Below are 16,966 nucleotides of genomic sequence, written 5' to 3'. Positions count from 1 at the left end.
GATGCTCTAGAAAACTCTTTCGATTTCTTGTCTGAGAAGTATTCTTTATGGTTAAGAAAAATAGGTATGGATTTATGTGGGAATCAGATATTTTAGTTCCAAGAACTTAAAATGTTCTGAAGAGTCATTTCTAAGAGGAAACAACTTCTGGAATTTCCCAGGACTTTATACTGCTGAAATATTATGCTCTTGGTATGGAAATTTTACATTTTGGGAGTCAAACAGAAAACTTGCGTGCTTTTCACAATACTAATGTTTTTTAGAAGATCTCTAAATTTGAGTATGAAATTCTACCTATAAGTTGAAACTCAGCACAGTATTAATGTTGCTACAGTTGCACAAAAAACCCACAGAAAATTGGTCAACTGTTGTTACTGGCCCAGGTGCTTCAGCAATTTTCAGTATTTTGACCTGCCAGTTCCCTTGATTTCTGTAACAATGGGTCCTCCCTTTTGACCTTTGCATGCCAAAAAAAAGAAGTAGTTAGAAGTCTTCTAAGAAAGCTACAAGTAGTGAGCAGGGGAAGCTGAGTGGCACTTAAAGGAGGTGAGGAAGGACTGGAGGTACTTCAGGGAAAAGAGTGTTTCTTTTATAGCCCTGGAGGAGCACCATGGGGGTAGGGATGATGGATATGAAGAGGAGACAGGGTGTACTGGTCAACTGAATAGGCAGGAGTGTGAGGGCTGTACAACATACATCTATTGGAATACAGTCTTCATAGGCTCTGCTGCTCTCAGAGCAAATTGGAATACTTCTTTTCCTCTTTTCTCTTTACTTCACAGCAGATCAGAGGTAAACATTTCTAAAAAAGTTCCTAGTCAAGACAAAGAGGTTGTTGTGAGAAGAGAGCATCTAAGGAGAAATGATAGAACTATACTTCACTCTATCCTCCCTTGAGAGGTCAGAAATCCTAGAATAACTTGGGTAGAAAGGGACCTCATGTGGATAAGTGTATTTTGGGCCTCAGGTCCACGGAAATGTGCCTCCTTTGCTATCAACTTCCTCTGTGATTCAATACAGTAACTATCAGCAGTACCCGTCAGGGTTGAGAAGGGAAGGTACTCCCATTGCTTCAGTAGAAATTCCAGTAGGAATTTCAGCTACCCATTCACTTCTAGAACTGGATGGCTCAGGCACAGTTTAAGAATTTATTCCTCCCCCCGGATGAAGAGAAACCAGTGCGTGTATTAACCAGAAGCATTTACTACCTGCTTTATTATTTGTGACTTTTGGGGTGCCAGTGATTGTAGCAGGCCAGCTCTAGATCCAGATTTCCTCACCTACAGATAAGAGAAGGGTTTATACAAGAACGCCAATGTGCCATTACTGGCTGAACAGCACCCTTAGGAGTCCTCCGAAACCTGGAAAGCAGGTAATCTTAGTAACACAATCTTCACCATCTGCTTGTAGCTTCCTCTGAAATGAGCTCCATTCCCCTGATCCTTCTTAGAGTCACCCTGTGTGTGGCTAACACAGGCTTGCTGAATGTCCCACATAACAATGAATTTGTCATAGTTCAGTTCAAAATCCCATGTCCCACATCACACATTAAGAACTTGTCGGGGTATTACTTCTCCCTCTTTGTGTGTTTTTAATAAGGGTTATGTGATTTGTGGCCTCTGCTACCCGCTCCCTGCCTACCTCTTTCTGCCTCTGGATCAGGGTGATGATGCCAGCACCACCACTAGCTGAAGAAATCTGTAAGGAGGTGCAAGGATCCAAGGGAGGCATTCCCATACATGAAGTCTATCAGTCCTACTAGTGTGTGTCAGAATTCCTAGTAGCTGTTTACAGCTGAACAAGCTTTTGGTTTGTAGCAAAACCTCTTGTTATTATTCCCTATTGCACTTAGCACCGTTAAGTTTTGTCCCATGGCTACCATTGCAGCTATTCTTTTGCACTGATATTCCCTCCCAAGTTGTTGAATCAAAACATTTAATTAGCATACTGCTGTGCCAAACAATTACATTAAATGTGTCCCATGACAGTTCTTTGAGAAATGCCACCAGTAAAATTCCTCCAGGCCAATGACTTCCCATTTGTCATTTCCGCTTTGGCTACTTCCATACTTGGCTTACAATTCCTGCAGCTGCTAATTGCTTCCCATGTGACATTATTGCAAATGCTTTGCTGAAGTCCAGATGGAATGTATCCCCTGAATTTGTGTCATGTTGATGGTTACCTGATTAAGTACCTAGAGTAATACTCTGATATGTTCTGCTTTGGGAATTTTCGTTTGTGTCCCCAGTTTTCATTACTTCAGAATTTGCCCTGAATCTTGTGTGCTCTTCTGGAAAGAATAATAGCTAGGTAGATGTTTTCCAAGAGACCCATATGTATTCAGACTTCCTTATTCTGTCTGGATGCATCATAATGCATATAAAATGAAAGACCGAGTCTGTTAGGACCACCTAAACATCATGAGAGTAACCTGTCTCTCCGGTCCAGGCAGAAAGGAGAGATGTTTGCTGCTGTTGGTTCCTTTCAGAAACTCAGAAGTTTATATTCGTCCTGCATCTCTGTTATTGATTATTGGCTCATAAGAACCAGTTCTGGCTAACAGAAAATTCCTGTAAACAGTGCAGGAACACAAGGTTGGTTTTATTTAGTCAGAAAAACCATCACTCAACACTCAACAACTCACAAAGGGTAAGGGCAGTTAGCAAGCCTTATTGACAAAATATGATTAAGTGAATTGTTACACCTGCAAAATTATTCAGGGGAATGCAAAAGAAATTACTTCTGGTTCTTGTTTCTACAGGTCACTGGATGCATATCACTTAGGCTCCTGACAAGGCAGGCATGACATCAGGATAATGACTACTTTCAAGAAGATAACTTTTCCTCTGCATCAGTCCTTTGGAATCACAGAAGAGATACAGGTAAAGGTAAAAATACAATATTTCAATTGTGTCAATAGTTTTAATGGAATGATACTGATGGCACATTGTGATTAATTTGTGAACTGTCACATCCTTTGAGAACTACCTGGAATATGATCTGTATGATCTGTTGGATCCTAAAAATTCTAAAGATAACTGACTTTATCCAATTTCACGCCCTATTTACCGTCAGTTACGTCACCCCACGCTTTTCCAGGAATCTTCCTATGATAGGATGTTCGAGCTAAAGTTTTGATCATCTCTAAGTCTCGGAAGAGTGAAAGATACTTTCTTCCTGTTATTTTCTTCCAAGATAAAATAAGTTTGTGCTACTCTCTGTTGAGACTATCACAAATCTTCAAGTCCAGACTCTAACTCTAGCCCTAAATCCATAGAAAATCTTCTAGATTATTTTTACTACCTATGCTTGCAGACGGCCAGCTCCAATACTAGAAGTGGCCATATTGAGTATTCTGCTGGTAGTACAGAAATGCTTAATCACAAATACAGTTTCATTTTGATGAAGTATTTAGGATTACCTTGCTTAGGAACTTGGCTCTTGGGGCGAATACTTACAACAGGTATGAGGCTCCTTACCGCTTAGTTCTTTCAGGATTCAACAATTTTGTCTCCTCTGCAGGTTTTAAGATAAATCAAGGGAAATGTAGTTGCTACTTATGGTATAGGGGCCTTCCTCACTCATGACCTCTCTGTCCTGAAATAGATCCTGAGTGAGATTTTCAGATCCCAACTGTATGAATATATCTCCTGATATTTTCCAAACTGTCTTCTGGGTGAATAGTCTTTTCTGTGTATGAAACAGCTTATGAAATGTTATGTCTACTGCACACAAGGAGTATGGTAGTACTTATTTCACCTTTGCTGACAGTACCTGGAAGGGACAGAAGTTGTACCCTCTGTTCTCTTGTGTTGCTTAAAGTGTTGGCTATCTTGTTACCATTAAACTTTTCTCTCAGAAACATGGCAGACGAGAACCCTTAAAACTGTCTGCATATTCTAAATGTGTATTCATCATGGTCAGCTTCATATGGATATTTCTGAGTTGAATGCCAGCTGTTATTGAGATGGTCTTCTTCATAAATCTAATGGATTTACCGTCTTGTATCATCATAGAAAACATCACAGCAATTCTCTATATAATTTCATGAAGGAAGGGCCACATCCACTTAAATTTGCAGAGGCTGGGCACCTGGGGAATTATTATATTTAGCAGAATGTTGCTTCACATATTTTCTGCTGTAGGAAGTGACAGGGAGGTTTTGAAGAGGAATTATGCATAGGAAAGGACATAAGGCATTCCTTGGGCAGGAACACATGCCATTGACTGAATTTATCTGTCTTGCCAGGAGGCTCTGTTAAGCCTGCAGTATTTTTAGGGAAGTGGAGGGTCAGGGTGAAGTCTAAGTCTTTGAGCAGGGACCTTTTCAATGAACACACCTATTATGTATACATAGTGCAAAAAAAAGCTAGAGAGCTGTGTTTGCTTTTTCCTCTACAGATGAGCCAATGGTAAATGGCTGCTACTGCCTAGTGAGAGTATGGATGGAGCAGGCTTTTGAAGAGGTGTTTGCACTGCCAGCAGAGGTGAGGAGCTGTTTATGGGTGAACTGGCCAGCTATGCTCCCTTTTGAAGCCACACTGGCAGGATGACTTCAGCAGCTGGAAGGCAGCCATGCAGTGGGGCACAAGTGATTATCACACCTCTCTTCACCCAGCAAAGCGAGAGCCACAGTCACATCTGTACAAATTCCTTTTATTCACCAGCAAAAGAATGGGGGCTGCTCAGCCCTGTCCAGGAAAAGAAGAGAACTGTCCCTCCAACACACCTCAAACAGTGCAAACTGTCTATTGATCATCAACCTAGGCAGTATTCCTGTTCCTCTAAAGGAGGGCTACTACCATTTGGAAGCCCTCCACGCAAGCTCTTTCCAAACACACCTCTCACTTCCCTTGGGTTGGGAGGCATTTTAGATTTGCCAGCTGGGACTCAGCCCCTGGGCTGATTCCAGCACCTGAGCCGAGCTTTATGTCAGAGTGAGCTGGCTGATCCCGTGGGACGTTGCAGTGTGCCCTGACGCAGGTGGTAATTGGAAAGGTGCTGCCGGACTTCTACGAGGAGGTAGAACCTGAAAACCTCAAAGCTGAGTGGAGGCAAAGCAGTGATTTCCAGCTCGTGATGTTTATTACCTGGTGAGTGGCATGTTTAAGAATATTCTTAATGCTTGTGATGGTAGCAGGAAGTGATAGACTAGTTGCTTTGCCTGTTCCTTTTGTTCTGAATTTTAGAATGTCTGTGCCTAAAGATTTAATTACCCCTGCACCTCGTTAGAACCCCCCAAAAAGAGAGATCAACTGAATAATCACCAACTCTTAAGTGTCTGAATGTAAAAAGAAGCTTCTGGTGTAGTATTTTCTGTGCTGCTTATTTTCAACTGAAAGCAAATTGCCTTTTAATATAAAACTCATGATTCAGTCTCCAGGGAATCCTGTCTTTGTATCCTTCTTGTATATTATTTAAAAAAAAAAATCCCAACCAATCAACGAGTAGCCTGAGTGATCACAACTGAAGAATGCAGACTTTGTTCCCAGGAAAAAAGGCAAAAGGGAAGAAAAGTTGCATTCAATTCTGTTATGTAAACAAGAAAATAAATTATTTCAGAGAAGAACAGTGCTAGATTTTCCCCCTCAAAGATATTGTGTACAATTAACAGAATTAATTATAGAATTATAATTCTATAACAGGAACAAGGATGTTTGATTCACCTTGTTTTACAAACAAAAAGAGTCCTCAGTCTGAGAGTGCCATGCAAATAGCATTTGAACATTGTTTCTGGATATGGATAATGGAGCAGACTGTGGATTTATGGGATGAGTAGAATTTTGTCATGTACATTGATGGCAATAGAAAAAGAACTACTGAATGGTTTTATCTGCAGTTGTGGCCATAGCTCTCAATTAAAATCTGTTGTATATTCAAAGCTTTCACCAAGTATTTGCTTTTGTCAATTTCTGGATCATTTATCAGCTCAGATTGACCTAATAAGCTTTAGGCCCGTAATGTAAGTCAGATATCTAAATCTGGCCTGACATAGAGTGGGTTTTCCCAGCCTAACAACCCAGAATTTGGCCTGTTAAAGGTGTCTGCCATGAAGGACTAGGGCACTAATGAAGCCTGACCCTTTTCTATGGAGCCTGCTTTTGAGAGCAATATTACTCTGTGGCTATTAAAACTGGGCCAGCATCCTTTCAGCCTCTTTCTTCAGCAGCTTCAGAGCTCCTTCTCCAGCAGCTTCCACCTGGCCAGCTGGTCTCAGTGGATCCTCCAGGACAAGAGGGTTGAAGCTTTTGCTCTGAGGGTGGCTGCCTGGGGAGCTAGGTGCCGTGAATCCTCACAGGCAGGAGGAAGCCTGTGCTGTTGGGAGATGTGTTTTTCTGGGTGGGTCTTCATGCATGGGGTGTCATGCTTGAATTCACAAGTCTAGGCACAGATGGCACCTGTTTTCTTAGGTGTGAATTTTGACCCCTCTTCCATCACTCAGTATTTTATAGGCTAAAGAATTTAAATACTCTTTAAGTTGTGCTACTGATCCCGTGCAGTTGAGGAATTACCAGGGAAGCAAGGTGTGCTTAGCTACAGGACTCCCAAAGCACCTGTCCTGGAGGAAGCCAGCTTACACTGCAAGCAGTTCTGGTGACTGCCGGACATCTCTCACTGTGCACAGTCCTGGGTGACAACTTAGCCGTAAGCTGTTTGCTTCCCATGCTGTCCAGTGCAAGTATGCCACATAGTTGTGTGCCTGGGGAATCTCCCAGGAGGGTGGTAAAGTTCAGAGAACTTGGGGGGTAACCACCAGGGCTTGTCTTCAGTGGACTTACCTTGCAGACTCTTTTGGACTTGGATAGTGCTTTTTCTACCCATCCTTGTATAACTGAGGGGCTAGCTATTATGCACTTCATCTGGGAAATATCTTGATCATTTTTGTGACCTCTCTAGGGATGTCAGCTAGAAATGCTGGATCCCATCTTATAATGCAGTTATGAATCTGTGCAAGCACTTGCTCAAAGACATTACTTTTATAATTGTTTTTTCCGTTATAGAGTCTCAGACTCTAGCAATTTCAGAAGTATTTGACCATGCCCTTAAGACAAATAACTCAGCCAAAAATATACTTCTGATGATCTTCAGAGTTTTGTGTGTGCTTCATGAACTAACTCAGGTACAACATATAACTTGGCATACCAGGAGGTCTGGATCTACTGCCACTGTCTTCTTTCCTTTCCTGCTATAGGAATGATATATTTTAAAGTAGTCATAATTGCTTCTGAGGTTTATCACATGAGATGTATTAGCCTCAGTTGGGCTGCTGTTCTTCCTCCTCCTTTGCAGTCAATTCTCTGCTGTGGCCAGTTTATTCTCACAGTTTGCTCGTAAACTAGTTGTAAGTTCTTAAGATAGATGGTGGTGCTTGTGCCTTGCCTCCTGTGCTATCTGAAGACAATTTTGGTCTCCACTTGCTAGGAATGATACTTCATCATTCCCTGTTGTGGTTGTAACAATAACTCCTCTGGGAACATCATGTCTGGGCCTAGATAAACATGCTGATAGTTTAGTCCCATGTCTGCTTAGACTTTTCAAGGCACAGCATCCTTTGGGCAGGAGACCCATGTGTCTCGTGGGAAGTGTAGTTACTTGCACAGTGAGTATCTGCCTAAAAAATCTGTCATAGGTGTGCTGGGGTCGTGTGGAGAGAGCATGGCTGAACGTGAGATCTCACAGTGAATCAGCTTGCAGATATATTGGGTTACCTGGTAGGAAGCTTGCTGCCAGCTTTTTGGTGGTTTTTTTTGTTGGTTGCAGCTTCTCTCTAGGCAGCCTAGGGGTCATGGAGCAGAGGGATGTTTCAGTATGAATGCAGGTGGTGCCTTCACAGATCATGAGGCATGTGCTCAAAGCGAGACATCCAACAAGTCTTCTTACTTGAGGTAGGCTTCTTCAAGTTAACCCAAACTTCACATTTTTCACTCTAGACTCCAGCCTGTCCTCTGAAGGAACAGGTCCACTTCAGAAGGATGTGATGGAAAATATAAAATCTTCAGGCCTTTAGGAAACTGGACTTGCTATTTAATAAATAAATGCTTCTAAAACCCCAAATCCCTAAGAAGCCATGATAACCTTGTGATGACCTTCCTGAGCTGCGATGTGTATGGCTGCTTTGCGACAAGGGTTCTGCAGGCTGCCATTTTATAGTGTTAAATGACTTAGACCACTTCAAAACAAAAGAAGGCATATTTATTTAATTTTTCATTGTTAACAAGCCAGTGTTACTGAACAGGCTGTCTTAGGATTTTCTTTGGAAATAATACATTGTCGCAATGAAAGAAGTCATTACCCTATTTCTGCCATGATAAACAATCAGCCTTAGGCTTCAGTTTGTCAAAGCTTTTATGTCCTTGCTGAAATGCTACCGTCAATGGCATTTAGAAAAGTTTTTAAAGTTGGAAATGAGAACTTGAGAATTCAACTGGATTGGCCTTTTGTCATGGAATACAGAACAAACCATTTCTCGTGTATCTGTGTGTTAGCTTCCTCGTCAGTAGGCTAGGGGCAGCATATATATTTTGATAGGAATGGTTGGACTCGATGATCCGGTGGGTCTCTTCCAACCTGGTTATTCTATGAGTCTATGATTCTATGATTCCGGTCTTCCCACGGACCAGTAGATGGGGCAAGCGAGCCTCCGTACAGTTCTGATCAAGCTTTTTCTGCACACAAGGTTAAAATGTAGCCCTCGTTGGCTCTTAGTTCAACAGTCTAGTTTGAAGGCTCTTCACCTTTGTACTGTAAGGGTAAATTACGTACTTTGACGCAACTGGACTATTTTCTTTACAAATATATGTCGTAAACAATTGTTCTGTTCCTTGAAATCCGGAGATTCTGAGATTTAAAATGATGTTCTTTTCTTTACATAGGGATGGAAACAAATCTTTTGAAGGTTTTGTTGTACGAAGATATGGGGATGTGTGTTCCCTCCCCAAAACTACCCAATAGTTAGATGTTTATAACACTCACAGAGATGCAAAGGATCCAAGTTTTTGTCTCTGTTAGTCTTCCGTGTGCCTGTAGGACAAGATCACCCTACATGCCTTTGGGTCTTCTTCTCCAATTCTCTCCTCCAATAGCTGTTGTCACTTCTATACATTTATTGGTGCACCAGACTTGTAGAGACTACATGAGTGGCCATACAGTTGCTGGCCACCGTTGCTTTCTGCCCATGCTTCTGGCTTCCTCTTTGTACTTCATGTGATGTACTTATCCAAAGAGAGGTTAACTCCCAAAATAAGCCAGTCCATGAATACTGCCTGTAGTAAGAAGCAAGAGGGTTTAGGTTTTTTTGAACATGTAGGAATGTAGGGTCCTCAGTTTGCCTTTAGCCACAATCACACATCTTCATGTGCTTCTACACATTAGATCTCTAAGAATGCCCTGCATTGTCGCTGCTCCTTGGAGCTTAGCTTAGTAGTGTGAGTGCTCGAGCTGGTTGCATTCTTGCAGGCATTGTGGTGCAGGTGCAAGAACTATTTGCTGCTTTACATTGAGGCAAACAACTCCTGTGAAGTTGTCCTTATGTGAGGTAGGAGCCCCTGCAGGTGCAGAGCCCAGAGGTGGTGGGCAGCTTCTGCCTGTTCCGTAGACAAGATATCATTGTTTGGCTAGTTGAGTGTATCTCGCCCTTATGGAAGCAGATCCCACTGTTCAGCCTTGTTTTATTTTAGAGTGAGGCAAGCTTCCTAGGTAGTCGGGTGGAGGGGTGAAGAAACCTGTATCTGTGTTTGACTGGATAGGCTAGACAACCACAAGATGGTAATAGAAAACAAAACAGCTTGGCTAAAGATTTTTTAAAAAAACCAAACTCCTCCCTCCCCTCCCGAAACCCACACAACTCTCTCCTCAGACTTTCAAAACATGAAACAGGGGGATAGATGTGAGGTTACCTTCTCAGATAATGTAGGGAAAGCCTCAGCTGCTGGGCTTTGACTAGTTTAGCACATGGGTCTATGTGCCACCATATGTCATTATCCATCTGTGATATCCAAAACTTTTCTCAGGCGCACTGAGGAATTCTTGGCTGAATTTGCATGACTTTGTGCTCTTGCTAGAATCTATTATATGGTTAAAACTGAGATGGGTAACACTGAGTATAGAGGGGGACAAAGTTTAAACTGGTGTAAACTGAGAGCAGCTCCTTTGCAGGCAGTGAAAGGAGCCAGACTCTAGAGACATCTGCGCTGGTAAGAGTCTGGCACACCTTCTCCTAAAGTATATTGTACAGGATCTGGGCACTACCTTAACCTATTCCATATTTTGGAGGAGCAATTTGTGTTGCCTTTTCCTCATGTTACTCAAAGGTTGCTCCAGTTTCTCTCCCTTTTGCAGGCTTGTGGTGACCTCAAACCTCATCTCTAACACTGCCTCCTCTGTGGCGAACAGACTGACTCAGACTGGGCTTCTTGCGCTTCTTGCAGCCAAATTCCTACAGCTTGCCACAGTTCTGCTTTCTTTACTTTCCATTCAATCTACTGACAGTCCTACAGCAAAAATTCCTTTGGCTTTGTCATGTCTACCTTTGCCTTTGAATGTTTTCATTGGCTCACTATGTTTTGAATGGAATTTAAATTTTTCAGTGCATTTCCAGCCAGCGTTTGCATTTTGTCCATGGTATGTGTCATGGTCATCCAACATCCTCTGACTTCACCCCGTCCTCGTGGTCTTCCTCTTTTTATTTTCTCCATATCCTTCCCTGTTCCTGAAGAGATGTTCTCCTAATAAGACGGGCAGTGTTACCAGCACTCAACCCCCACTACTTTCACTCTCCACTCCTGACCTTCCCTTGAGTGCTAGTGATTTTTCTTTTAATTTTCTGCTTTGTGGATGGAAAGTGCTGCTCTGTAAGGGAAGTACTGCTCCCTGGGTAGGTATAAAGGATGGCTTAGACTGCACAGGTTCTTCAGGAACACGGATTGTGACACAAATGCAGTGCGAGGCAGCTGGAAACACCTACAGCATGCAGTGGTTTATTGTAAGCCAACTGTTCAGTGACATGCTGGCCTCTGAGGAAAGCTATGTGTGCGTTAGCCAGAGGTATCTCGGGAGGGTTCAGAGTCTGTCAGCTATTTGGCTCCTCACAGACAGCAGATGTTCCACAAGGTGAAACATGCAATAAATGATTGTATTTACTTGAAGCAAATCAGAACTCAAGAAAAGGAAATCGTCCAGCCAAATGTGTTTACTGCTGCGGGAATGCTTTTCTGCTGATGCAGTATATTTCACCCAAAATCTCTGAACATTCTGAAAGCATTAACAAAGGTAGGCTAGTGCCAGTGTTTGCAGACATATTAGAGCCAGCTTTTTACTGCCTGTTTTGGATACTGCCATCTATATAGCCTACACTGAGTTTGGTACTGCCATGGCTACTTGGCTGAGTGTTTCCTGAGTGTAGCTGCATGGATGGTTTCTGCAGCTGGTGCTGAGCTCAGGCTGATGCAGTTACATGGGCAAACAGCACCTGAGTGGGCCACTGTACGGCTAGCTTAGGTAAGTGTACATGAGCTGCGGTCACCTTAGTGTAAAGATATATGTGTCTTACTTTTAGGAGGAAAAAAAAAATCTAAGACTTGGACTGAAGACAAATTATAAGTCAAATTATAAGTCATAAAGATCCATCACTCTTTTCTACTGCATCTTCTGAGGGGAAGGAAATGAAGAAAATGAAATACTGAGCAGACTATCACTAGTGAAATGGGTTCAGGATAGATTGTGCCATTTCTACCTGCTGAGGGAACATTCAGCTGCTGTCTGATGCAGAGGAATGTTCAGTGGCCCAGAAGGGAGAGAAGTAGTCTCTTTATGTGCACTCATATTTTCCTCATGGACAAACAGATACGTCTTTGGATGGTTATTTTGAGATCCAGAGGCCACTGGTTAATCTGCAATGGCATGAAGGCCAGATTGGATGGGGCCTTGGGCAGCCTGATCTAGTGGTAGGTGTCCCTGCCCATTGTAGGAGGTTTGGAACTAGATGATCCATCCCAAACTACTCTGTGATTCCATGAAGAAGAGGGCTGTATTTTTAGCCAACAACAGGATGTTAATGCAGGGGTTTCAGATTATTTTTCCCCTAAAGAACATACTGCCAAGTAAATGTCACCTGGTTCTAGGTATGTGCCAGGGTTAGGGAATGACTTTTGAGTCAGCAGAACTGGACTGCTGTGAGCAGTTTCTGGCAAAGTTCTGGTGACCAATAGCTGCAGGATGACTGGGGGATGGCTGTTCCTGTCCAATGTGTCCCCAGATAATTGTGGTGGATGTCTCCTCTGCGATGGTCTAGCGGTCCTCTGCTCACTTTTGCACAACATGCAAAAGAGGACAAACTTCAAAAGTTCTTGGAATGAAAAAACAGCTCATGTCCTTCCAAGTCGTGTACTTTTTTACTGAGAAAGTCGCATTGTTTCCCCTCTCCCCCTTTGCTCAGCTCGCTGCCGGTGGTTTTCTGCAGACATTTCCCCCAAATGACCTTGCCATAACCAAAATGGAACAAAAGGCCCTACCCATGTTCTGCTCTGAGTCCCTTAACTACAGCATGTTTTCAGTCTGTGGAGAGCATTTTTTTTTCTCTCTCTGCTCTCTGGCTGCCCGCAGTGACAGCCGTATCTGTTTGATTTGATTTGAGGGAAGCCTTGCATGTGCTGTGCCTGGCTCCTTCTGCTAATAATTTGTTCTCTGGAGCCTGTTACCACATAGTATAAATAATTTTCACTGTTTAATACTTTCCCGTTTTGTTCCTCCGCTGCTGGCAGTGACTTGACCCACCCTGTTTTGGTTTTCAAATTTATTTTTCTTTGCCTTTCTTATATGAGACAAAATCACATGATTAAATTGACAAACTTGCATTATTGGTGCATACTTTTTTGGTTGTCATGTGTTGCACTAGAAGTTCTGTAGAAAACGGGAATTAAAATGCAGCTGACATCCTGGAACAATAATCAGTTTGGTCCTGGGAGGGGAATATGATTTTATCCTGCTTCAAAAAGTCTAATGGTGTGTACTGGCTAGGTGTTATAGTCTTGTCTGAAAAGCATTTTTCAGCCATCCTGCCATGTAAACTCAGTCTTTTTATAAACAGTTTTAATTTGGCCCATTCCATGCGTGTATGACCAGGATGTTTAGCACATCAGATGTTGCTTTGCAGAGCTGAATGTAGGTACTGGAAGTTCTCCAGTTGTGGTACTATGCATGCCCCAGCAACCTCTAGCTCAGAGTAGGGTAAATATTTAGAGTGGCTGAGCCCAATTTGGGCTCTGTGCTGTTTTAACTAGATTGTTCCTGCCTAATTTAAAGCTGGCTTAGGCATTTCTCCACCACACCAGAATCGCTGCTGAGTACACATACTCCTAATTGGGTATGATGAAGGCCACAGTCATGTTTTTCATGGTTCCAAGCCTGATGCTAAGAGCACTTGAGGTTGTTTTTACTGTATGAATGTGACTGCATGTGCATTTTAATATAGGGAAAAACAGACTGTGATAGACTAATTAAGTCAGTAGGGTGGTTACATTTGCCTGCTTTCTTGGAAATCATCATTATTCCCATCTTCCTTGGGATGAATAAAAGGGATCTATCAACCTAGACAACATTCTTTCTGTATATTTTTGAATTTTTTTTAGCATAAATAGGTTTCAAATAACATAAATCAAATGGTTTTTACTTTCTCTTCCTCTGATTTCCTCTAGGCAAAGGAGAACATCTGCTTGCCCAGAAAAAGGAAGGCAAAACTAGCCCTTTGGCATTTGCATTTTACAAACCAGATCTTGAAAAAAAATTACTTGAAGGAGGGGAAATTTGTCACCTTGACATTACAAATGATGTGAAACCAGAATATCCTCCCACCACAGCATGTGTTTGTGGTGGGTAGGCGGGGGAGATGCAGGGAAGAGGTGATTGTATAAAAATACCTTGTTAAAACAAATGTTTGGCTAGGGGAGAGAGTTTGTCACTTCAGCCAGACTAGAGGGGGGAAGCCAGACAGACAGGGGGTGGATGGGGGGGGGGGGAAAGAACTTAAGTCACTTCAGCAGGGTAAAAAAACTTGACAAAGTGTCTCAGAAATACCAGTCAAATAATCAGTATGAAAAGATCAGATATTGAACAAGCAGGTGGCCTAGAAAGTTAAGAGGAAGGAGTAAAAGCTATTTAAACAGAATGACCAAGTTTGTAAGGAACAGTTAAACATGTGGCAAATAGCAAGCAGAAGTGGGGCAGGTAAAACCCTGCAATAAAGTGCATGGACTTGGTAGTAGTCACTCTTCCTGTTTTCATGAACTGAGAAGTATTATTTTTCTCACTTATTCTTATAGTAATAATAATTCAGATGTGCCAAGTTGAATGCAGACCAGGGGCTCTATACAGCAATAACTGCTAAATGTGGCTTCATAAGGTATTGCTGGCGTGGCTCTCTCTGAGCAGGATGTTTCCCTCTGGCATGTGGAACAGTTTGTACACTCCACACCATCCAGTACCGCACAAATGCCAGCAGACACCAGCATGACCACCTACAACAGCAGCCAGGGCAGAAAATGAGGCTATCTTTTCATGCTCAGGGCTAGTCTTTGTGCTGTGATGGGAGGCTGACGTCTCCAGGTCTTGGGAGCTGATGGGTGAGGGAGCTGGTGGGAGGGAAGGTCAGGAGGGACAACACCAGAACCCCTGCGCTGTTCAAGTTGGCAGTAGCAGCTGTCAGCATTGGGAGGGCAGTCGTCTTCTTATCTGTGGTATTTATAGTTTTGATTTGGTTTTAATTGACTTGCCTCAGTGCTCAAGAAGGCACCCAGCACAAGGAAGAGTGGGTGAACAGGTGACAAAAAGAGCAACAGACAGAAGAGGTGGGGAGAGAGTAGGCTGGTGAGGTGCCCTTTGCATCCAGTAATCTGTTCTCCAGACATATATTGCCCTGTTTTACAGACAGCTTCAGATGCTGCTTTTCTTTTTACTTCTCTTCTTTCCCTGTTGCTTTAATCTGTGGAAATTTTTTAAGTGACTTGAGTGGATCTCTCCATGAAAAGAAGATGCTTTGCTAAGTCAAAGAAAACTTGCCCTTCTGCTTTGCTCTCTTATTTTGCTAGGAAGAATGTCATTCTCCTGCCTTGGTGGTGACTTTTGGTGACAGGTCATTCTCCCTGCCCTGTGGTGTGGGACCTGCAGGGTAATTCAGCTGAGCTGGGACAAGCAGCGCGCTGGTGCTGTGCGCTAAGAGTCTGTAAATCTTGCAAGGGCTTGTGGCAACCCACCCCCTGTGCTGACAGCTTGCCTGGTGGGGCTCCAGAGAGTGATGGAACTGCTTCTAGCACAGGCCAGGTTTCAGAGGTGGCATATGCTATGGAAGCTCATTGGAGCCCAATTTGCAGTCAAGGATGGAAGAAGATTCAGCGCTCTCCTCCTTCTCCTCTGACATAAAGCGTGTTGCTGAGGTCTGCTGCACAGGGTGGGACTTTCCATTAGTAGGTGTTCATACAGATTTGGCTATATCTGTGTATCTTCTTATGTTGGTGTGCAGTCATTTCATACTCGCATTCCACAGAAAAGCAATGGGTATTTTCCCCCTTGAAGAAATTTCAAAGAAAATACACTGGCAAAATATTATCAGAGAAGTTGTGCACGCTCCGGTTAGCGAACTGAAAACTAAAATACCTTCTGAGACCCTGTCTGTGCAGCTGCGTCGTTGTTTTGTCCTCCAGGGCTGACTTAGGGTAGCTGTGGGGATTAGTAGTCTGAGTTCCCTGACTTACATGCATGTAATATTAATGAAATATTTTGGTGGAAATCTAGCTTTTACATTTCAGATTTGTTTCGTTGCACCAGTTGGTGGATTGAAACTGCCATCACAGCAGCTGCCTGAATATCATGTAACGCAACAGGCCTTGATGCCTTGTCATATTTCAGTATTTGCTCACAGCGCAAATAGTCTCGAGCATTGTGTTGGGGTTTTTTTTATGAGGGTCCAGAGTTAGTGAAACAGAAAGGATCTTTTTCCCTCTACTTTCTCACAAATCCACAAGTTCTCATGCCTTTCCACTGTCTTCCTTCCACTGATTTAATGATTCACCCTTTACTGTGCAAGTGCTTGCACCATGAGAAATGCAATATAGAAAGCCTACATAGATGCTTCTGCTTTAAATATCTTACTGAATATACCGAGCATATAATACTATAATAACTGAAGTGTGGATGTTGTAATAGTGAAAGCTAAGATGTACAATTAGTCGAGAACATTTTTGCTGAAGAAGTTAAAAGTAAAACCTAAAACTTTTCATGAAAATTCACTACTTGTGGTGAAACTCTTAGGGGAGTTTCTTATGTGTTACATGCAATTTCTGATAAAAAAAAAGAGAAAGAGAGAGTAGTTCATTACAGAGCGTTCAATAGTCTGGTAGCTGTGTGATCTTTGACACGTGGAAGACCAACTTTTCAGTTCTTAGAATGAATTAGAAAAAATAGGAATAGAAATCCATCTCTCCAGTAAGGCAGATAAGTGTTTTAAGTGTTGGGCTTTTGAAGAGCATGCATGAGACTGATTTCTGTGCTTTCTTTGTGTGAAAACTCTCAGGGTCTTAGTTAAATTCTAGAATTCTTCCTTTTTTTTTTTTTTTTCCAAAATGGAAACCTTGTTATCCAGCCAGCTAGAATAATAAAAGTTGTAGGTGTCTTGTGAATGTAAGGCAAAGGAAAAGAAGAAAATCTGTTTTATTGGCTCTGTGTGAGAGGAAAGTTTGGGCTTCATTTAAAAGTCAAATGTAAATATATTTTTGCTAACTTTGGCTTGTGACAGATCAAGATTTGACATAGTCTCATTTCTCCCTGGGAGCTGCTAAGGATTCAGACCAAAGTGATAGAAATCTACCTTTGACAGATGACAGTGGGATTTCAAGAGCGATTTCTGTCTCAAGACGACTGCAAGTTCTCCACAACCAGCAAGTGGCGAAAGCATTTTAAAGGAAGGATGTCAGAGAGC

General features: G+C 42.4%; 1 protein-coding gene across 1 annotated transcript in view; it reads left to right on the top strand.

Moving 5' to 3' along the window:
* Positions 1 to 2,814: 2,814 nt before the first annotated feature.
* The window catches only part of RBPJ (recombination signal binding protein for immunoglobulin kappa J region), a 147,144-nt gene continuing 132,992 nt past the window's right edge, over positions 2,815 to 16,966 (top strand). The window contains exons 1-2 of the mRNA XM_069856220.1: positions 2,815 to 2,888; positions 4,402 to 5,093. Coding sequence (XP_069712321.1) covers positions 5,080 to 5,093 — 14 coding nt within the window. The 5' untranslated portion in view covers positions 2,815 to 2,888; positions 4,402 to 5,079. The remainder of the gene's footprint in view (positions 2,889 to 4,401; positions 5,094 to 16,966) is intronic.

This window comes from Phaenicophaeus curvirostris, chromosome 4, assembly GCF_032191515.1.
Source record: "Phaenicophaeus curvirostris isolate KB17595 chromosome 4, BPBGC_Pcur_1.0, whole genome shotgun sequence".
In the NCBI taxonomy this organism is placed as follows: Eukaryota; Metazoa; Chordata; class Aves; order Cuculiformes; family Cuculidae; genus Phaenicophaeus; species Phaenicophaeus curvirostris.
This window is presented reverse-complemented; position numbering and strand designations above follow the sequence as displayed.